The 22881-nt window shown below is 47.5% G+C and overlaps 1 protein-coding gene across 2 annotated transcripts; it reads left to right on the top strand.

Annotated features, from left to right (window-relative positions):
• Nucleotides 1–1124: 1124 nt before the first annotated feature.
• LOC124194305 (microtubule-associated protein 1B-like) lies at nt 1125–22881 on the top strand. Of its 2 annotated transcripts, XM_046588434.1 has the most exons (10): nt 1125–1576; nt 9133–9231; nt 9649–9821; nt 9915–10082; nt 10220–10512; nt 10590–10902; nt 10980–17009; nt 17055–19649; nt 19714–20209; nt 20274–22881. In XM_046588434.1, the coding sequence occupies exons 1-10, from the start codon at nt 1450–1452 to the stop codon at nt 20441–20443; spliced, it is 10464 nt and encodes a 3487-aa protein (XP_046444390.1). In that variant the 5' UTR covers nt 1125–1449; the 3' UTR covers nt 20444–22881. The 2 variants fall into 2 exon arrangements, with proteins under 2 accessions (XP_046444390.1, XP_046444389.1); XM_046588433.1 differs by having other exon boundaries at nt 10980–19649.

Genomic DNA, 22881 nt, shown 5'->3' with positions numbered 1-22881 from the left:
GTGTGGGTCTTTTGGCGACTATTTCTAATATACTAGTTGAGGCCTATAATCAAGTGGAAGGTCATCAACTTTGATGGCATAAGATCAACTCAAGGAATGTGACGGTGATTCTTTGCAGATAAGATTGGGGGTTGGCGTCGTTGGGTGCGGTTCACATCCGGTTAGACCACTGCCGGCTTTTGGTATAGGTCCGGATTATTTCTTTCTTTCTTTATTTATTTTTTGGCAAGCGAAAAAGAAACTGAGTGGGTCAGACTCCGGTCGGTCGGTCGGTCGCTGTCGTGTTGGCGTAATCAAGGAGGAAGAAAATGAACAATTTTCTTCCTCCTTTTTCTTTTTTATTTCCAGCAACGGGGCTGTGGCGCGTGAGGCCGGGCCTGATATGCTGTGCAGATGACAAATAGTCAGGGACAATGACACGGAAGAAAAAAATAAAAAAGGCTCTCGGGTTGCAGCCAAAACAATATCGAAACGTGAATAAATAATAATGGCGTCATTGGCGAGAGAGAGAGAGAGAGTTGAGCAACGCACACAACCACACCTCGGTCGCCATTTTGTGGCCGGCTATACGTACATACTAGCGGAATGGCGAATGGCAGAGCGGATTTTCTGACGCTAGGCCATGGCCAGCATATTGCCGAAACAACACACGGCCATATGTACACACTCCTTCCAGGGCTCCTGTAGGAGAAGGAGAGAAAACCGCAATCCAACAACATTGTCTCGACTCGCTCGGCTGCTGACAACTCGGACAACTCGTCCTCGCACGTCTTTTTTGGCGTTTGTTTTTGTTTTGAAAATGGAATTAGGTTCAGCTGCTGCGGCGGCCTCCACCTGGCGACGACGACGCTAATGAACGGCCTGATGTGATGTTTATTATGATTCGAGAGAGAGTTGCTGGCCCAGGTATTATCGTTGCGTCATCAGTTCGGCCTGTAACTTTCGCCCGTTGCAAAATTAATTTGTTCTTCTTTTCTAGGTTTTTGGCCAAGAACATTTTTCCGATGGAAAGAGAGAAGAAAAAAATCGGCGGAGCAGAGCGCGCAAGTTCTTCTCTTGTCGTGGGGGGCGTCGCGGCGCTGCCCGACGCTCCTCCCCCTTCCCCCCTTGGCAGCACTTGAGACGGTCGCCAAGGGCAACTGGAGAGAGAGAGAGGAAAATTGTGGATGAGGCTCCTCCAGCCGTTGGCCGACTGTCAGTTCCATTTGCGACGTCGTCCAAGATCCATTGTCTCACATTCTCTCCTCTCTCTCCTCTCTCTCTCTCTCCTTTTCCTATTTATTTCCCCCTTTGGCACTTTGATTCGAGAGAGGAATAACCAGTCCAAGGCGTACATTACCTCTCCAACGCAACGCAGAGCAAAAAGCAGTCGGTTTGTTGTCTTCTGTACCCGACCCGAAAACAAATCTCGGCCCGTCGAAATTCCATTGGCGAATCAGAGCCGAGACGATGGCCGACGAGACTTCGTCCGCCTCATCGGCTTTCTCGCCGCTTTCCGGTGGCTATTTGCTGATCGTCCTCAGTGAGCCGCACAGCGAACAGCACAAGCAAGTCCTACTAGAACATCTCGCCAAAGGTCAGTTTATTCAAAACATAAATGTCTATTCATTTCCACTTGATTAGCCTACTCAATAATGAATAGAATAAGAGAGTTTGCAGTTGCGCATGGCAAACTGGCGAGTTGATTTTTTGGCAATTTTCTCGGGGCGTTGTCTTTTTCCCAACTTTTATACGTTTTCGTTGTGCTGCCACGGTTTCACCCGAATCCCCACCCCTTTTTCTTCTTACGTGTGTGCGTTTGCTGGGCGAGGGCAGACTGAGCTGGCTGGAGTAGCCACCGAGTCCACCGCAATATCCTTCACGAGCGACCGGTGCGGCTGTATAATCACATAGACGTGTCGAGTCACGCTCGACTGCCCGATCTAAGTTGCATCAGGCACTGGCCACACACAGACACACACAGCACCCCCGGTCGACCAACGACGACGGGAGTCCAGGGCAAGATTTTCCTATGCGTCTTAGCAGCAGCAGCACCAAGTGTCTCAAAATGGCGGATCTCTCCCGGTGGTACTGGTGGTGGGGGGGAACCTCACCATTCAAAACAAGAATCGATGGATCAACGATAAGATGATATTATCCATTGACTAGGAAGCGGCACCACTCCAATCTCCATAAACATATGGGATGTGTGTGTGTGTGTGGAACGGGACTTTGGTCCTCTTCTGTGGCGTTGCCAAGGTGACTCACAGCCAAATAACTCAGCCGGGCAGACCCCCCTCGCCATTTCGATATGTGTGTCGTATGGAGAGAGATGCGTGTGCCCGTCTCATCTACTAACAATTTCCATCCAGTCATTCCGTTTCCGTGTGTCCCGAAGGGGGACAGACAGAGAGGAGGGGGGGGGGCGACGCAATTAAACATAGCGCACCCACCACCACCACCAAGTAAAATTTATTTCACTGTTTGATGACGAGGAATTGGAGTGGGGTGGATAGAGGGGGAGAACAACTTTAATCTTGTAACTCCCACACACACACATTCGACGGATACAATTTGCGCGTATGTACTAGTCCCTCCGGCCTGTGTTGTAATGGTTCCAATTTTGGGAGGGTCTTGTCTCGTGTCGAGAAACAAATTTTTGTTCTTCTGTTTAGGCGTCGTGGCGTTTTTCGGTTCCAATTCGACGCTTCCGAGTTATTTCATTCTTCCTTGTGTGTGCGTGTATTTCCGGCTAATTTTCGAACGAATAAGGGGAAGTTTGATGTCGTTTCTGGGCATCCGCTACGTTGCACAATCCTTATTACTTTCCGGGATTCATTTCGTCGGCGTTGGCTCCTACTCCGAACAACTTTTTCTCGTTTAGACTCTCCGCCCGTGCAGCTCGGCAAGTGGGCGATTCCGGTGTTAAGTTGCGGTCTCCACTTTTTTTCTGTTTAATCACACGGTATGACGTCACGGATGTTTTTCAATATTATTGCGCAGCAGCAGCGAGAGAGAGAGAGGGAAAAAAGAAGAAGTGAGTGATGCCTTGCGGTCACCGGAGGAACGAAAAGAGATTTTCCTTTTTCCAAAGAAATAAATAAAAAAAGGAAACAAATTGGAAAAAAAGTTGACGGAATACGTTCGACTTGGTTGGCTAATCGGAACGGGCGTGTTATTATTCTTTTTTTCTTTTCCTTCCCCGGTCTGGGCTGGATATGTTTGGGACGTGATTCGATCGCATATCGTCTGAGACGTGCAGCCCATCAGCCATCGCATTTAAATGAGACGAGAAAGTACCTAACAAATTATCTCTCTCTCCCGCATTCGATTGAGTTTGAAGTAGTAGGATGTTAAATTCATTTCCGGCCTTAAAAGGCGAGTAGTGGGGTCCGTCCTACATCATTAACGGCCGCTCTTATCAGTTTGTCTGCGTGTGTGGGAGAGCGGGGGCCCGTCGAAAAGTCGAGCGTTTCCGTTTTTCTTGCCTTTTCGGTTATTAGCTGTTTCGACCGCGCTTGACGGGATCGGTTCAGACTCGACTCAGCTCGTGCGTGTCGCCCCTTGTCTCCTTGTTTTCTTTTTCGGTTTTGACATGGAACAACACGTTTTTTATTTTTTTGTACCAACAGTTTCCCTTCGTGCGCACCAGGAAGACGCCGGTGACTCATCCGGTTTTTTCTTTTTTTTTTCTCTTTCAACACCCGAAAGAAATTTCAGCCATTCGATCGGAACGAGATCACAATTATAAATGTCGCCTTGTTATTGTTCGGCCGGTTGGGGGCGGTACGTCGAAGACTATCCCAGTCTCACAGGCAGTCAGCTGATCAAAGGTGGGGCGCGGCCCAACAACCGGGCGGCAGGGGGGCCGTGATTATTGATTCTTTTTCCCGTAAAAAAAGAAAAGAGAGCAAAGCCCAGGTCGTCGTTCGTTTCGTCGACGAGAAATAAGGCCGTCACGTCGAGTCTCTCTGAGTTTCATGTGAATACGAAAGCGGTTGACTGGCTTCGTTTTTCTCCTCGAGGCGCAACATATTAGAGAGAGAGACCGCTCCTCCTCCGTCGTGTGCTCGGGCTGTCAATAACAACTTTGACACACACTCCAAGTTATTGTCTCTCATCAAGTCGCCCTTTCAGCTGTCGTCGTCGTCATCAGCTAATTAACGAAAAAGACACGAGGGCCTTGTTTGATTAACAATCAACTCCCGAGTCCAATACTATAGCTCACGAAACGAGATTTGCCCCGGCGTTTGCAATTTCCACCAGCGAAATGATATGATGATAATAATCACGACACACAACATTTCTTGTAACACAGTCGAGGATGAACTTTCCTTTTTTTCGGTTGTGTTCGCCCAGGAAACCCGGGGTTGAGTTGGAGGGCGCTCGGCGGATGTGTGTGTGTGTAGCAGCGTTTCGCCGGCCGGCTTTTTTTTTTATTCCCCTTTGCGTGTGTGTGTGCTGGTTGCTATGACAACCGACGGCTAATATCGATTCCCTGCAGAAATTTCCCGACCGAAGCGGCTGGCCTTTATAGGTCGCTATATATACACGTACATATAAGTGCGCTGCTGCTGGCCCTCTTTTCTTTTCTTTCTTTTTTTTATGTTCCGTGTCGAGACGGATCGATTCCGGCCGACCGGCTGACTGTCCGACATCAGCAAATAGTTAATGTCTTTTACGTGATCCAGCAGTGCCAAGCGAAATAATTCACTTTGAAATGGACTTATTCGTGCAAAAAGCGCGGCTGTGCACGTTCGTAGTACGTTTTCTCAGTCAGAAATATGAAGCGGATGGACAGGAAAAACTCGTCCAGCTGTCATATTGATTTCCGGTTGTGCTTTTGTTGCCGGCCGGCTGGCCCAAAAGTCCTGCTGTCTAATTCACGCATGACTTGCCGCCCCTGTCCGACCGTCTTCTTCTTTATTTCTTTAATGGTTGTGTCTTAAAAATAAAAGAATGACAGAGAAACAAAAGCCGATCTTGCTGGACGTCAAAGTAGCCGGATTCCAGACCTTCTCTCATCCCCCGTTAATTGCCCCTGATGGGCTTAACGTCCAGCCCTGCATGATGATGAAATGGTCTCGTTCTGTTCGCGGTTCGCTTCCAGCTGGGAACCAACCCACACCGACCCAAAAAGTAAAAGGGAAACACTGTGCTCGTAAGTTAAGAGATCCCTGTAAACATTCGCGAGATGGCCAACGTATATACGACTGGATCTGTACATACCCATGCATGGGTGCACACTAGACAAACACACACAAGTTAATAACCAAACCACCGTCATCATCGTGTGGAAATCTCTTTTTTTTTTTCGTTTCGTTTCGTTCTGCTTCTCCCCTTTTTTCTTTTATTTTCAATCACTCAACGTGTAATGATCCGGCGAGATTGGTTGGTTTCTCTCCCGTTTTCTATTAGCTAAATATCCCAGCCCCTCTTCTGGTGGATGGAGGAGAGGGGGGTGGGGAATAAAAAGAATCCCATCCGTCTTTTCAAAAAGGGCTTAGTTGACTGGTATATTTTTGTTGTCTTCCTATTTCCATTACGACTCGGTTGAACGAAAATCCGATTTTCAACCCGTTCCGGGCTTTTTTTTTTCTCTTCTTCTTCTACTTCTCGAGAGAGAAGAACAAGAAAAACCGGACCATTAGCAAAACAAACAACAAAAAAAAAACAGATTCAACAAACAAACAAGAGAGAGTATCATCCCCCCAGACCCGTCAACTTATATCCAGACCAGCGCTTTTCGTTATTTCGCCGTTTTCTCATTTTGTTGATTTCCCACGCATTCAGCCAATCGCCTACTGCATGGCCGCCTTATCCCCCGGTTTTTTTCTTTTTTTGCGTCCAAATAAATAAATAAAATCATCACGACAAAAGGATCTATATACAACAACAACGTATATAATCTAACGGCCTTTTTTTCTTTTTCTGTAACTTTCGCTTTGGGGAACAAAATGGTCTGTTAGTTTAAATTGCGCTCAGCTCCGCCTACCCCACCCGACGAAACTTACAGAGTAAAATGCGCATTTCAAAACATAACCAGAGAATTACAGTTCGTAAAACACCAAACAGAAATTAATGAGGCGAACGCGGGCGAACAAACAATCGAAAACGAGAGCGGACGCGGACCGTATAGTATGCGCGCACGTTTGCACATGGAATTTTCTTTTCTTATCCCGTTCGTCTCGGGAAAAAAAAAATAACTTTTTCTCTTTTTTTTACTTCTGGCGAGACAAGGTCCGCGACTAACCGTGACCACACATCATTTCCAACTTTTTGGCGGCCATTGTTGTTTTATTTCGGGAAAAGAAAAAGCATACACTACAATGCCGTATTGGAGTTGTTGTTGTTGGATAATATGTGTCGCCGTCCGTCAGCCCCGATGGGAAAATCATTGTCGAAATGACCGCACACAAATGCGGCAAAATGATCGATTTTTCCATCGAGTTACGACGGTCAATTTCTCTGCTGCTGAAATTACATACGTGTGGTGGGTTATCACTCTGGTGCCAATAGCAGAGAGACTCCTGTTCTTCTTCTTCTTTTTCCGGCGTGACGCTTTCATAACGGCAGGGAAAAAAAGTTGAGTGATGTGAGGACCCGCACACAGGAAGTCGTGCCGGAATCGACGGCATCTTGACATCCGATCGATACTACCCAACATTCCTTTCTCTCTAGTTATTTTCATTCGACAGTCTAAAAACCCCGAACAACCACTAATAATGCCATAATACTAGAAAAAGAAGTCTGGTTTAATCCCAATCACGATAGTCGAGGAAAAAGAGAGAGAAAATGGCGTTGGAAATATCGAGAATGTTAGCCCGACAGAGTTGCATGATTTACATTTCTACAGTTCACACATATATATGTGTATGTAGAGTAAGGGTTGAAAGAGAGAGATTTTGTGTATAAGCTCCTCTTGATGACTGCATTACTGGGCTCTCCAGTTGCGTAGTGAAAGGAAGCCGAAAAAAAAGAAGAAGATTACCATAATTTGTCAGTCTGTACTTTTACGTAGTAGTACAGGGCGTTGTGCGCTGCGCACCGAGACTGGCAGAGTTCTCGTTGAATGTATACGGCATAGACGTTCGTATATTAGACGGACACATTGAAGCGGAAGGAATACTCTCCCGGCTCCTATTTTTGCCAATTTCCCTTTTTCTTATTTTTTGAGAGAAAAGTCGTCAAAGACTCTCGCTCGTTCGACTGCGATAATTCGACCCGATTTCTATGCAGTTGCCACAGTTGCCTCTTTCATCTTATTTAACGTCGGATTCAATCATTCGCCTCCTATTCTTCCCCCGCCTTTCCTTTTGTATATATCTATCACATGCTGGGAAACTATTGCCTTGTCTGTGATATTGCCTTCTTCTTCTTCTTGTTCAATCTCAAAGAAGAAGAAGAGAAAGCCAAGTCAGCTGGAATGTAGATAGAACCCGGAAACCCGGGTCGGCGTCCGTGGGTGCGTTGAAAACATAAACGTTTGTTGACGCTGGGGCGGTTTCGCAGCTGCTACCGACCGGCTGGAAGATGGAATCTCTCAGCTCCGTCTCCTAATAACAACATTTGTTCACCGGCTTCCATTACATTATGCTATCAATGGCCGGAATAACTTGAAACCACTAAAAAAGAAAAAGAAACAATGCAACCTGATCTGAAACATCTTCTCTTGATTGGCGTTTTTCTTTTTCGCTCTTTTTGGGCCCCGTTGTCTGGATGAGATTCCGTGACTCCGTCTGCCGGTAACAAAAAAACCCCCTTGTCCTCGATTGAGTCGGCCAAAAAGTTAGCAGACCAACGACCGATCAATACTTTCCACTTGGAAATGGCACGAGGGTATGTGAAGGATAAGTATAGTAGCGAAACAAAAAAAAAAAAGAAACTTAGCCGTCCTCCCTCCCCCCCCCCAACTGCCAGCGAAAATTTACAACGTGATAGTATAGTAGCTTTTCGGGCCGCTCTTTTTCTTTTTTTTTAGGGAGGAACTCCGCCAACCGACACTTTATATTCTCCAGGGGGTTGTGCCTTGAGCACGTCAAACATTTCGTGAAAATGATTCCCACGTTTTTTTTTGGGAAGGGATCAGTACGTATGTGTGTTTTATAATTCCGGACTCAACTTTCCCTTGGTGGTTGGATGTGGAAGGACGTGGCAGCAGCACGACACGGCCGTTCGGAGCTATGCCTCGGAATTGGGCCGACCGCAAAACGGATCACCAATTCAACTCTCTCCCAGAACCTTGAAGCTTATTTACTTTTATTTTTCTTCTCGATTCCGCTGGACGGTCGGTCGTCTGGCCATGTCCCTATTTCTCTTCGGGAGCCCATTTCGCCATGTTGGCCGGCAGCAGGTAGAACGAGCGGCAGAGAGAAAATGCCATTGAGACGGGCATCGCTCCGTGACGAAATTTCACGTCAGACGAAGCAACTCGACTTCAAGAGTCGTAAAAACGCTCCAACACTCGAGACAGTAATAGCACAGTCCAAAGATATGTAATGCCGCAATGTCGTCGTCGTTGTCGTTGTATAATAATATTGTAGGTTCGCTGTTGTATAGTACTGCGCAATGCGTCGAAAGTCCGAGATGGACACAAACAAAATGGCGACGTGGCAATACGTTGGGAAACTTCGGCCCAAGAGGAAAGCTTGGACGTGTGTTTTTAACTGGCTGGTGGGTAAATGTGTCGTCGCCCGACAATGAGAGCACAGCCAAATGTATACCATTTCTATCTAGCTAGCCCTCTGTCTCACACAGCAGTCAGACTTTGGGTGAAAAATGGGAGCAATTGACCCATGGGGGCCAATATAAGACCAAGTCTGGCCATATGTACGACGAGGTCTGTCGGTTGGAACATGACAGACGGGAGAGGAGGATTCCACAGTGCAACCGCATGATTCGGATCAATGAAATAACATGTAACGATTATCTTTGACCCTCCGCAACATCTAGAGACGGAATGCGTTTCTAACGTTTGTGGGGTTTTGTTTCAAGGTGGACATGTCCGACGTCTAAAATAACAGTCGTCTAGATAATAATAGTCACGGAGACAATAACATTCCTTAATCTATATTTTTCTTTTTCTCTCTCTCTTGTCTTTCTGGTGGATCGTGTCCTTCTTCTTTTGCCGGTGCAATGCCACGACATCATCAGGACTGGCCTCGTGGGACAGCGTCGGAACGCAGATCGATATCGAGTCGGAGCTCCGCAACATCGCGACCCAATGCCCCAACGGCGAAGAAGTCAGGAACGGTACGTCTCCTCTGCATTTTCCTTTTGGATTATTAGTTGAAGTGAAATGCGCCAGCGATGCAATAACGGCCCAGTTCGGATCAATTTGAAAATATGCTGGCGTTTGTTTAATGGCTGGCTCCTAGGGTCGGAGATGGATGTAGTATATAAGCCCCCCGTGCAGACTTTGCAGATTCTTAATTGGATTAGATACGGCTGCCTATTTTCTCCAACCCCGTCATCCGTCCGCCCGGCTTATTTGTCGACGACGTTGCGTATAGCTTTGCATTTCCATTTGGTTTGCCAATAACGAAATGGAGCCTGACGACGACCTGGTTCGGTCGCACGATTTCACTCGGCTCGGCTCGGCTCGACGACTGTTTTTCTGACAATGATTTCATCTGCATTTCTTCTTCTTCTTCCAACTCGACTCCGCAGGAGAGAAACTGATCCAGTTGGCTTCCGACTCGCTCGTCACTGAGATCCTCATCCAGCCGCAGTTGAGCACGCTCAAGCAGTGCATGCGCAATCTTCTGGCCTCGTTCACGCGCCATCGGCACGTTATTCACGCCGGCTACACATTGTCAGGACCTGGATCCTGGATTTTACAAGTCTCTTTTTTACTTCTTCTCCATTTCCCCCCTCCCCCAGCTTTGATGACGTTGACCTAAATTCGTCTCCTTTTGCCGATCCCTGTCGTATAGGATGGAACCTACGATTTTGGCGACTTTATGCACATCGTGCAAGACCCCGAAATCCAGCGGCTCTATCGAGCCTACGAATCGAGCATCACGATGGACCTTCACTGCGCCGACGAGGGTCAATGGAGCGCCGAGCAGATCAATCAGGATCCTGCCATCAAAGCCGCCAAGGTAATGGCAACGACGAACGCGAAGGCATCGTTGCGACTTTTCATTCTTTTTTATATCCATTTACGATTGGGGGGAATGTAGTATATGGTACGAGCGACTGGCGTCTCATTGCGTCTCATTTCTTGTTATGATGGCAGATATCCATCAACCCGCCCGGTCGATTGAGCGCCGCCGAGTCGCAGAGCCAACAAGACGCCGTCAATTCTTTTATCCGATACATTTCCGATATTCTGCCGTCGGTGACGTTGGATCATCTCCTGGAGCCATCCGACGTCGTTGGCAACATCCGGTTCAATCACCCGACCCTCTACGTCTTCCCAGGCGGACAGGGAGACTCTGCCCTCTTCGGCATCAGCGGATTCAACATTCTCGTCGATGGAGGATTCGGACGCAAGCCCTGCTTCTGGGATTTCACCCGACACTTGGACCGGTCTGTTTCCTCCTCATCAATTATTGGCATCCATTCCGGTCCAACGTTTATTAATTGAAGGCCCGTTTATTAATCAGGCTCGACGCGGTCGTCATGACACGGAGCAATGCCAGCTCTCTCAGCGGCCTGACGGGGGCCATCTGCCGCAAAGCCGCCAGCCCCGTCTACCCGCAAATGGGTCACATCTTCTGCAATTTGCCACGGGACGGTGAAGTTGACCTCGGTGACATTGACCAGCAGATCAATGCGGCCGACTCTACTTCCGAATCGCTCACTGTCAACATCAATGATCTATGCCGGGCCATGTCGGCCGGCCTTGGAGCTTTACAGCTCAAAGCACAGCCAATCTATCGCTCTGCCACTCTGGAGCCCATCAATCTCTACCACAAGGTATAAATAGAACAGATATAGAGTCGCGCATATTGAGTGCTTCATTATCTCTGATCTCTCTTGTCATCATCTTATAGGTGGGGCACGGAACACTTGACATGTTCATCGTCAGTCCCAGCGCCAACAGTCCCGAGGTCAAGGAGCTCATGCGTCTCTGGCGTTCTGGAGACGTTTCGACGGCTTTCCGGACCATCAAAATGGGCGGCAAAGAATTCCGCATTCCGCTGCTGGACATTGTCTCGGTTTGCGCCCTGCTGGTGTGGCAGCCGGCCGATCCCAACGAGCCCGTCACTCGCCTCCTGTTCCCAGGCAGTGCTCCTCAACACAAGATCCTCGAAGGGCTGGAAAAGTTCCGTCAATTGGAATTCCTCAAGTCGCCCGTTTTCATGGCCAAAGATGTGGCCGCTCCGCCGTCCGCCGTCATCACTCCGTCATCCACGTCCAGCGCTTTCACCAAGAGCCCAGTCAAGACGAAGAGCACTTCGTCGCCTCGTCACACCCCAATTGAACCAGTTCCTGTCAAAGTTTCGGCCGTCCGCAAGGAAGTGAGCAGCAAGCCGCCGCCCAAAGCGGCTGATCATTCCGGCAGCAATGCCAATTCCAAAGAGGCGGATGCCAAGCCACGTCCGGCTCCTAAAGTCATCAAGGCTGATGTTCTGAGCAGCTCGTCGAGAACGGGCAGCACCGAACTGCGCGCCAAGAAAGCGGAAGCCAAGCCAACGACAGCAGCGCCCATCAAATCAACGACGACGACGACAGCGGCTAAGAAAGAGACGGCCATGTCCGTCAACGGCGAGTCCAATAAAACGCTGGCACCCAAAATCAAAAAGGATGTGGCCAACATGAAAATGGTCGAGGCCAGAGTTCACTCGTTCAAGAGTCCGGCTTCGTTGAAACGGGCCGAAGAGATCACCAAGAATAAAAAACCCGGCGATGACAAGGACATAAAAGACAAGGTTCAAAGAAGTCAGAGCCAATCCCGCGAGAAACGCTCGGCTTCCAGCGTTCGGGGACAGCCAGCAGATGAAGACAAGACGAGGGTTAAACTGGTCAAGAAGATTGCTCCTTCGACAACGGAGGCGACGCCGGTCAGCCCTGCCAAAACGATGACCAAACCCATCAAGGCCAAGCCCAAGGAGACGAGCAAACCAGCCGAACCCAAAGCTCCCGTCGCCAAGGAGCCGTTAAAGAAAGACAAGCCAGCGGCTCCTAAACCTAAACCCGCAGCAGCTAAAGAGACTCCTAAACCGGCTCCCAAGGCCCCGGCCGCTTCATCGTCGTCGTCGACTCCATCAGGCAAAGCTGTCAAGCGACCAGTGAAAGCTGCCGCTGCTGCTGCTGCTACTGTCGTTGGAGCTGCTGCAGCTGTTGTCGCTGTGGCGGCTGTCACCACGGAGGAACAGCCAACTGAAGAGCAGCCGGCCGTTGTCGAAGAGGATTTCAACGCGGTCGAGGCCCCTCAGGCGGCCAGCTCACCAAAACAAGACACACCGACCGAAGATGGAGGCCAAGTGCCGGATGAAACGAGCGTTCTGGAAGCGATTGAGAGCCAGATTTTGGAGGATGTAGAAGCGGTCGAACAGCAGTCGCAACACGATTCTGAACCAGATCCTGCCAACGCGGAAGATGAGGTCGAAGAAAAAGAGGAAGAACAAGCCGAAGAACAAGCCGAAGAGCAAGCCGAAGGCTCAGTCGCCGGAGAAGTCGCTGATGCGGATGAGGCGGAGGAGAGCGCCGAAAAAGATGAGGAGGAGGTAGTGGAAGCCGATGAGGAAGAAATCGCCCAAGTGGAAGATGGCGGAGATGAAGGGGTCGGATCTGAGGAGCCCGAAGTTGCTGACGCGGTTATCTCCGAAGAAGTTGTCCAGACGGAAGATGCTGAAGCGGACGCCGAGACAGAAGATGCCGAAGTAGCCGTGACGGATGAAGTTGTGGAGGAAGTCGCCGAGGAAGTCGCCGAGGAAGTCGCCGAGGAAGTTAAAGAAAAAACAGATGACGAGGAAGTTAAAGAGAAAACAGATGACGAGGAAGAAACCGTCCCAGAAACTGTTGAACCGGAAGAATGCGACGAAAAATCAGCCAACGATAAGGAACCGGAAGAAGTAGCTGACGTCGAAGAAAATGGAAAACCTGACGACGTTGTAGATGTCCAAGACGAAGAAGAGGTGGCCAATGAAGCCGAAGAACGATCGATCGATAACGAAGTTGCGGTGGACGTCGCTCAGGTTGACCAACGATCCAACGATCAAGATGACAACCTCGAGACGGACGAATGCCCAGAACCGGTGGAAGAGGAAGAAATTCAGCCGGCTGTCTCGTCCACATCGGTCGACGCTGGCAGACCCAAATCAGCCTCTCCACAGCCGGTTGCATCCGGAGATGAGATGGCCAACGTGAGCGAAAATGACATAATCGATCAAATTGAACAAAGTCACAACTTGGATGCTACCCAACAAGAAAGTCCAAAGGAACAAGTCGAAGAGTTGCAAGAACCCAGTGAAGAGAAAGAAGTTGCAGATAAAAAGGATGAAAATGTCGAAGATGACAAAGTCGAAGAAAAAGATGAAAATGTCATCGAAGACCAACACGAAGAAATCGCCACAACCTCGCCAGAGCCGGTGGAAGAAGAAATTCAGCCCGCCGTCTCATCCCAATCGGTGGAAACTAGCAAACCTCTTTCTCCTTCTCCACAGCCACAACCCGAAGAACATCAAGACGACGACGTCGAAGATGTTGACAGGGAGAAAGAAGTGGAAGAAGAGGAAAAAGTCTACCAGGAAGAGAGCTCCTTAGAACATCAGACCATTGACAAAGAACTCGACGAAGAAAAAGACAAAGAAGAAGATCACAAACAACCGGATGTGGTCGCCTCTCAGTTGTCTGGCCCATGCGATAGCTCTACCACTGAAGAGATTCAATCCAAAGAAAGCGCTGACGTTGTCTCTGAAAAAGTAGACAATGTCGAAAAAGAAGAAGAAATCGATGACCAACATGTTGATGACCAACATGATATTGAAAAACGCCAATCACATGAATTGACTGTGGAGAGCACGGGCCACCAAGAGGATGCCCTTTCATCTCTCTCTTCCCTTTCCGACCTAGAACCAACGCCCGTCCTTGATCGTTCCGGCGCTAGTCTCTATGAAGAAGAACAGCAGCTATCTTCGATGGAATCCCAACCGGAATCTCATCAATTCACACAAAAGTCCGCCCCACAGATGGAGGAGTCTTCTCCCAAAGATATGCAACAGACTACCAAGTCGTCGTCCTTAGCAGTGGTTGACGATGAATCTTCCGGCCCATCGTCAGTTGAAGTCGAAGAAGAATTCAAAGCAGAAATCGTCGTTCGACCCGTTCCTATTTCCGTCCCGTTAGACGTGGTCGATTTTGTAGCTCCACATCAACCAGCACCTAGCCCTCCTGTAGTCAAATCTCCAGTCAAAGAAATTCCTACCCCTCTGGTGCTGGACGAAGAGGACGATGGTGTGGAAGTAGAGGAGGAAGCCTTCCAGCAGGAAATCAAAACCAAAGATAGTGCCGTGCCCATCACTCCCGTCGAAGAAGATCAGGGCGCTTCTTCTTTCAGCTACGAGGAGCCGCAAGGACAGAGTGAGGATCGACAGCTTCCATCCAGCCAATTCAACTCGGATAAGAAAGAAGAATCAGCAGTTGACGGTACTGCAGTCTCCCGTTCCAAAGAGGCCGAAGCGGAGGAATTCCGTGCCTCCATCGACAACCAGTACGGTGATTTCATGAAAACCCCAGCCACTGAGGAAAAGTCCAAACAGAAGACGCCAGAGGAGAAACCTTCGACAGAAACGACCGTTGAGAAAAAACAGCCAGAAGAGAAATGTGAGGCGGCCGTAGAGAAGAAAACCGAAGAAAAGATTTCTTCTCCACTAGAAGCGAAATGCGCTGCTGTTGAAGAAAAGAAGAGCGAGGAAGTCAAGAAAACCACTCCCGAAGTCAAACCCGCCGAGAAGGAGGAGGAGGAGGAGGTTGAAGAAGAAATCGTTTCCAAGGTAGTAGACAACAAATCCGTCAAAGCTGAAAAGGTCGAAGAATCCAGCGTTAAAGAAATCGCCAAATCGCCTGAAACGAAGCCATTGGATGAATCTGATATCCTTGAGATGATTGTGGGAGATATCGTGACCGAAAAGGTTGAAGTCTCGACGACGGACGACAAGTCTGTTAAAGTTTCTGTTGACTTGGAAGCTGAAGTTGTCAAAACCAGCGAGCACATCGTTGAAAGTTTCCAAGCGGTTGACTCTGAATCAACTCAATCGACAAAAGACGCCGATTCTCATGAAAGTTTCCTGGATAAAGTCAAAAACTTTGTCGAGGATGTTAAAAGTTCTTTCGTAGAAGATGTCAAAGTGTCCAAAATGGATACAAAGCCAGTGGAATCGCAGGAGAAAGAGAAAGTCTCGTTGGAAGAGACCAAAGAAGTGTTTAAGAAGGAAGAACTTTCCATTGCAGTCCACGACGAAGCCCATCCAACTGAATATATTGAAAAGAAAGACGTTAAGGATTCCATCCCAGAGGTTCCTATTCAAACTACAGATACCAAATCAGTCAAAGTCGACGAAGTTGAAGTACCGCAAGTTTCGGGAAAAGAGAAAGGCTTCATTGAAGAGGTGGTTCAGAAGATCTGCTCAGTCGAACTGGTTGAAAAGGTTAGTGAATGCCTTACCAAAGAGAAGGAGCCTACTGGAATGGCAGCCAAGGAGGAAGAAGAGGAGTCTGTTCCAGTGTTTGAAAAATGCGAGAAATACGGAAAGACTGAAAAAGATGTCTTAGCTGTAGTCGAGCCCATCCTACAGGCAACTACTGAAACTGTTGTTTTATCAGCGGAAGTGAAATCCCAGCGATCCTCTACTTCTGAAGCAGCTCCATTGGAACTCGAGTTGGATATTCCCGAGAGAAAGCTTTCCAATGTTTCGGCATCGTCGATCACTTCAGTGGAAAAGGACGCGATAGTGGAAGCAGTGGTGTCTGAAATTAAAACAACAGTTAGCGAATCTGAAAAGAAGATGGCGAATATTGAGTCTGAAATTAAGTCGGCAACTATTGAGACTGAAATCAAGTTGGCAGCTATTGAGGCTGAAATTAAATCGGTATCCACTGAGGTTGAAATTAAGTCGGAAACTATTCAGGCTGAAATTAAGTCGACAACTATTGAGACTGAAATTAAATTGGCAGCTATTGAGACTGAAATTAAATCGGCATCCACTGAGGCTGAAATTAAGTCGGCAACTATTGAGTCTGACATTAAATCGGTAGCTAGTGAACCAGTCACAGATACTACCGACCTCGTATTCGTTGCTCCGGTCACTGCCAGCTCACCCATCGATGGACCAGAACTTCTGAAAGAACTCACGTTCCCACAAGGATTGCCATCCAAATCGGAAACTGACTCCTCTCTTAACTCTCTAGTAGATGAGATCAAAGAAACCATTCAAGATGTCAAAGTGTCACTTACTGAATCAACAACCAAATCGGAAACCGACAGCACTCCATCCAAAGACAAAGTAGAGGATGTTAAACAAATCCTCGCTGACGTCAAAGAGACATTCAAACTTGAATCCGACAATTCGTCTAAATCTCAAGTGGAGGAGATCAAAGAAATTATTCATGCTGATGTAAAGGCTACTCTAGAATCGGCGCCAAAATCTGAAACTGTTTGCCACTCCGAAGACGAAGAAGTCAGAGAAACCGTTGCAGATGTCAGAAAGGCATCCCTTGAAATGACATTTGATGCTGACTTAGCCAAACCTAAAATGGAGGAGGTCAAAGAAATAATTTCGGATGCAAGAAATGCATCCCTTGAAATGACATTTGATGCTGATTTAACCAAACCTAAAATGGAGGAGGTCAAAGAAGTCATTTCGGATTTAAGGAAGGCATCCCTTGAAATGACACTCGATGCTGATTTAACCAAACTAAAAGTGGAAGAGGCCAAAGAAGTAATTTCGGATGTAAGGAAAGCATCCGTTGAAATGACAATCGATGCTGTCTTGCCTAAATCTAAAGTGGAAGAGGCCAAAGAAATTATTTCGGATGTTAGGAAAGCATCCGTTGAAATGACAATCGATGCTGACTTAACCAAACCTAAAGCGGAGGAAGCCAAAGAAATCATTTCGGATGTAAGAAAAGCCTCTCTTGAAATGACAATCGATGCTAATTCGCTCACATCCAAAGTGGAAGAGATCAAAGAAATTGTTGCTGATGCAAAGAAGGCATCCGTTGAAACGGCATCAAAATCCGAGGCTGACTTGCACAAACCGCAAGTAGAGGAGATCAAAGAAATCATCCAGGATGTCAAAGAGGCGGTTGAATCAATGTCGAAATCTGAATCAGTGATAGAAACCCAAGTACAGCAGGTCAAAGAAGTGTCCTTTGAATCATCATCAAAATCAGAAACCGAAGAGGAAGCCAAAGAAATCATCCCAGATGTCAAAAAGACAGAAGAATTAGCGCTAAAATGCGAATCGATCTTACAAGAAACCCAAGTTCAACAGGTGAAAGAAATGTCCTTGGTTACAGATTGTGATGCCCATTCAGGTTTGTCGTCCAAAGTAGAGGAAGTCAAAGAAACTATCGAAGATGTTAAAAAGATGTCAAGTGACTTATTTGCATCAAAAAAAGAAACTGTAGAAGAAGTCAAAGAAGTTATTCACGATGTCAAAGAGGCATCATCATCTGCTGTTTCGAAAGTAGCTGAAGTCGCAGAATCCTTGTCCAAATTGGAAACTAAAGTGGAAGTGAAAGCCGTCACTCCTGAGCTAGAAGTCATTCCACAGGCCGCATCCCAACTCAAGTGCGATCCACTGGCCAATTTACCAGTAGTCGCACTAGTTGAGACTTCCAAGAATGTCATCGAAGAAGTGAAACCGAAGAGCGCTGATTTGGCTAAATTAGATGTCGTTGACAAGACGGAGCAATTGAAACCGGAGACTATTGATTGCTCAAATGTGTCTTGCTCATCGTCGACTTCCGTCACCCCCAAAACGCCACTCTCGCCCAATATTGCCCGCCGAGAAGTCGCCGTTGAATCAACGGTGATCCCAGCAGCTGCTAATTTGGAATCCTTCGCGGCACCACCACCTACTCGATTCGGAGACGACGTTAGAGACGGGAGTCAGCCATCCAGTTTGGATTCGATGGAAGTCCATTCCAATTCTTCCACTTCTTTGGCTGGAGCCGAGAAACAACACGAAGAGGATGAAGATGAAGATGTTGCAGCGACCTCACTGACGCCGACCATCAACTACTTGGCAGCTGGATACGAAGGTGTCAGCATCAGCACTGCGAGCAAATTATCAACCATAGCGTCGTCGGATGGCGAAACTGATGGAGCTCAACCTCCCAGTTTGGACAGCAACTGGTCATCCAAGACGTTTGACAAATTGACATTGGCTGCTGAATCCGGCGCTCGTCATCAACCGGAAGAATCGGCCTTCTCAAGCGGTCCTTCCAGCTGGGACGACAGAGAACCTGGTGCCCGACCTTACTATGTCGTATCTGAATCGATCAGTGACCGTTCGGCCACCAGCTCCATCATCTCCCATGCTACCGACGACGATTATCCAGCTGAAAAGTTGGATCGGCCGTCTTTGGTCAGCCACGTCGAACCTCGCAGCGCCACTGGCGAACTGAATATAAAAAAAGAATTGGATGTGGCGCCCGTCAGTCCTGTACCGTCCTCTCCATTCAGCACCGATCGCTGTAGCAGCCACGGTGACTTTGAAGCCAACAAAGATTCTCTGTCCAGTATCCAGACCTCGGAATCGTCAGACTTTCACTTGGAAACCAAAGTGGATGACTCGGCGTCCGCCATCTCCAGCACCCGTTCAGACTATTCCGATGACCGATCCGGCAGCAGCGTTGATCCAACCCTTTTGCAACAGCAGCGGCTCGAGCAGCGATCCCTGACGCCCCGTAGCGATATCAGCTGTTCGTCAGAGACAACTGACCCCGTTACGACAGCCAACACGACCCAACTGATCCAACCGGGCCAGCAACAGACTCCAGTGGATCTCAAAGCCAATAGCAAAGCCGAGTTAGCCGATCCTAAATTGGCGCCGCACAACATTTGGCTTAAAGAAAAGGACACAGCGTCGTCTCCGAATCCATTCACCGATCAATATGTCGATGACGATACCGACCATTCCGAACCGCTAGCCTCTTCCACGCTCTACTATCAGCAACAGCAACAACCGCCAGTACAACAACATCACCAACAACACCTGTCGGATTTCGAGTCTGATCGCCATTCAGATTCGCAATCGTCGTCCGTTCCAGTTGCCGAGTACACGGACGAGTACTACGCTCAGCATTTGGATTATGTTGAAACGACCCAGAAATCTTCCCATCCGCATCCAGACGAGGCCTCAGATCAGGAAGCGTATCTGTACGAATCGGAACACGACGATCAAGACCACCATTACCATCCCTACGCGACCAAGTACAGCGACTCGTACGACGAGGCTGATCTCTATCCGACGGAGGAGGCCATCAACGACGACTACCGTCACATTGGAGATCACCAAAATGGCAACTCTTATCACTACTACGAAAGCGGTGAGAGCGCCACGACCGAGGAGGTCGTCGGCAATTTGCACGGCCAGTACGAGGACCTGAACCGCAACGACCGCACGCCGACAAGAGACGTGCAGCATCCCTACGTGGCTCCTGATGTTTACGAATCCGAGCCCGCAGTTATCAGTCCGACCAGCAGACAATTGGTACGTTTCCTCTTTTATTTCAAACTTGTAATACCTTTAAAACTGACGGTTGTGTTTTGTTTAGGACGTCACGACAGCTGCGACCACATCTTCTTCGCGTGATGAACGAGTGTTGCCACAAACGTCACCTCTTCCCAGTCCACAGCCTCATCCGCTTTCGCAACAGCTTTCACCACAGCAGCAACAACAGCAACAACACGAAGACACATTGGCTTCGTGGGGCAAGCCATTGGGTTTACCAGCCCCTGTAGCTCCTGGTGTCGTCTTTTCCAGTAACGGCAGCAACGGTTCCCCGCTCAAGCGCCCAGCTACTGCAACCAACAACGGGCACAAAGCTTCCGACAAAGCCGCCAACGGCGCCAACAACGCTGCCAGCGCCCCATTCTACGTCGATTTGGCGTACATCCCGCATCACAGCGATCCTCGATATTCGGACGTGGACTTCTTCAAGCGCATCCGGGCTCGACACTACGTACTGAGTACTCTAGAGCCGTCCGCTCAAGTTCTTGACGCTCTTTTGGAGGGCAAACAATCCTGGACTGGCGACGACAAAGATTTAGGTACTAGACATTTGTCACAACAGTTTTGCAACGCTGTAATAATTTTGTTAATAATTTTTCGCAGACGTCACCATCATTCCCACCTACGACTCGGACGCACTGGCTACCTGGGTCAGCGCCAACGAGGATCTACTTGCCCGCAATCGCATTGATTTGGCACCATCAGCCTCCCGCTGCACGATCAATTTACAAGATCACGAGACTTCTTGCTCGGCCTATCGGCTGGAATTTTAAGACGTCCGACTACTATAATTCCTCCCTCTTGTTTTCCTGTTGAGATGTGAGAAAGGCTCCACCCTGCGTTTCCGTGCGTCGGAGAGTGATTGAATTGAAAAAGAAGAAACGAACAAAAAGAAAAATCCCCCCCTCCCAAAAAAAAAAAAATATTTGAAAGAAATCCTGACGAGGTAGACTTTCCTTCCACTTTACTTATGTAGTGAGCCGAACAAAAAAACAAGAAAACTTTCATCTTAATTTATATTTATACTTTTCGGCATTTCTCGATAACCATTGCGCCCTCTTTCATAGAGCAGCAGCCTCCTCCGATTATTGCTGTGATTTTTTTCTCGAGTTTAGATATTTGCCTGCTTCTTGTATCACTCTCAAGAAACCTTATTAAGTAGCTATTAGGCTTGTTATTTGAATTGCAATCCATTTTTCTCCCCTTTTCTTATTATATTTTCGGAAAAGTGGACACGAGAAGAAAGGAAAATGTTTGTCGAGGCCAATGTACGGGTAAAATATCATCAGAGCTAAGCGCAAGCGGGACGACCGTCAACGTGGCGCCCCCAACTTGTGAGGACTTCCGGAATTTAGTGAAAGAAGCGCATCGCTTTGATTTTTCATTTCAAGGATGAACAGGGAATACTGAACGAAATCAAAGGAACATTTCTTCCTCGACATTTTCTTTTGTGCAGCAGCAGCAGCAATTCATTATTTTTTATTCTATTTCATTTGCTCATTCTTCTTTCATTCAAACGCTTACAGAATTCAAAGTGCTATCCACATTTGCCCAGGACGTCCGAACGATACGGAATAACTATGGCGGGGATTTCGATTTAAACCACATTAGAAACTCCCCTTCTAAAGTCGATTGATATTCGCAAAATTAATGTGATATGAGCGAAGGCGAAAATGAAGAGACACAGGAGCTGAAGAAACGGATCGGAATTACCGATTACCCTCCCATATCTGGCGATCAGTAACAATCACACAAGAGCACAGCATTTGTCGGGGATTCCTTCTGTATCACCCCATTTCCCCACTTCCTTTTTAATTTCAAAAACAAACAAAAAAAAAGAATTAAAAAATCCTTGACAAACAGGGCGAGAATTGCAGCCTCCGATGTGATAAAACTTAAGAAAAATTAAAAGCTCATCTAGTGATGGAAGTAGCTGCGAATTTGATGCCGACACCGAAAGCCAACGCCCCGATTCCTGGCAATATGCGTAGATATGTGCAAGGAATGATTTAATTTTCACTTATGATTTCCAAGTGGCTGAAACGACACACACATAGAAAGAAAAGAGAGACAGAGAGAGAGAGAGTCAAGTGCGGCGAGAAATGTGAGACACCCAAGTGCAGCTTTTTCGTGATTCATGCGTGCGATATGGACAAAATGTTCACGAACTTAAAACCAACCCGAACCGAGAGAAAAAAAAGACGAGACCCTTTTCAAGCGAGAAACGTTCCCCTCCACCCACACATCCCTCACCGAATCTTCTACATCCCGACAGAAAACCAACAAGCAAAAGAAACTCGAATATAATAGTCTTCAGTGTTTTGTGAGTAACTTCTTGCAGTGCTTTGAAGCTTTTAGATAATCATCGATATGATTAGATACACTATATTATAATACAGTATAATTCAACTTTCAAGCTTACCCATATATATCCCCTCCCTCTACCACAAAAGTCACAACACTGTCGAATCTGTTCCCACGTGGATCGGCCCTATGGCGTCTGAACACCAAAAGTCCAATCCGGGCCGATCCTGACACACCATTTTTCCCGTCTCTTTACCCGTCTATCTCTTATATATCTTCACTCGTGCACCATCTCAGCTTTTGTGCTTTCGACATTCCCATTATATAATCCCGCGAGGCACACGTTCACCGTGCATCCTGACAGGTGTCTACTTATCTTTCCTTTATTTCCGTTTCGAGTAGCTTTCCTCCCCCATTTAACTAATTATGTATCTTCTCGTGCAATTAGATCCGTTTCTCTGTTCGGTTGGTATTACATCTGTTTTGTTGCCTGTACATGATTTTCGTATTCAGTAAATTTTGTAAGGCGCAATCCACTCGAAGGAAAACCAGGTTGCGTTCGGTAGCCTCTGATATACCCTCTCTCCTCCCTACACACATACACACGATGAATCTTAATTCTTTTTCCACCTATTTCAATATGATTTTATTCTGCCCTCAATTTATTTTGCGTGTGCTGTTGCCGATGCTAATATCCCTACAGCATTTACATACATACGAAGCTGAGTCGGACTCTTTTAATGGTCTCTGAAAATGACCTAGTCAAACAGAGTTCCGCATTCCGTTCAACTTCTTTCCCTTCTATATATTCCTTCTGTGTACTGAGCTGTATACCTAGGAGCTGTATACCTAGCATCCGTGTAACGCCACTCTTCAATACATACCATATGGTGAATATTAAACAAAA

The sequence above is a fragment of the Daphnia pulex genome, chromosome 5 (genome assembly GCF_021134715.1).
Source record: "Daphnia pulex isolate KAP4 chromosome 5, ASM2113471v1".
In the NCBI taxonomy this organism is placed as follows: Eukaryota; Metazoa; Arthropoda; class Branchiopoda; order Diplostraca; family Daphniidae; genus Daphnia; species Daphnia pulex.
The sequence above is the reverse complement of the archived record's forward strand: the minus strand, read 5'-3'. Positions and strand labels throughout refer to the sequence as shown.

Coding starts and splice junctions, on each gene's coding strand:
- LOC124194305 (XM_046588433.1), top strand. CDS start 1,450: ATGGCCGACGAGACTTCGTCCGCCTCATCGGCTTTCTCGCCGCTTTCC. Junction 1,577..9,132: donor ACTAGAACATCTCGCCAAAG/GTCAGTTTATTC, acceptor CGACATCATCAG/GACTGGCCTCGTGGGACAGC. Junction 10,903..10,979: donor CCATCAATCTCTACCACAAG/GTATAAATAGAA, acceptor ATCATCTTATAG/GTGGGGCACGGAACACTTGA.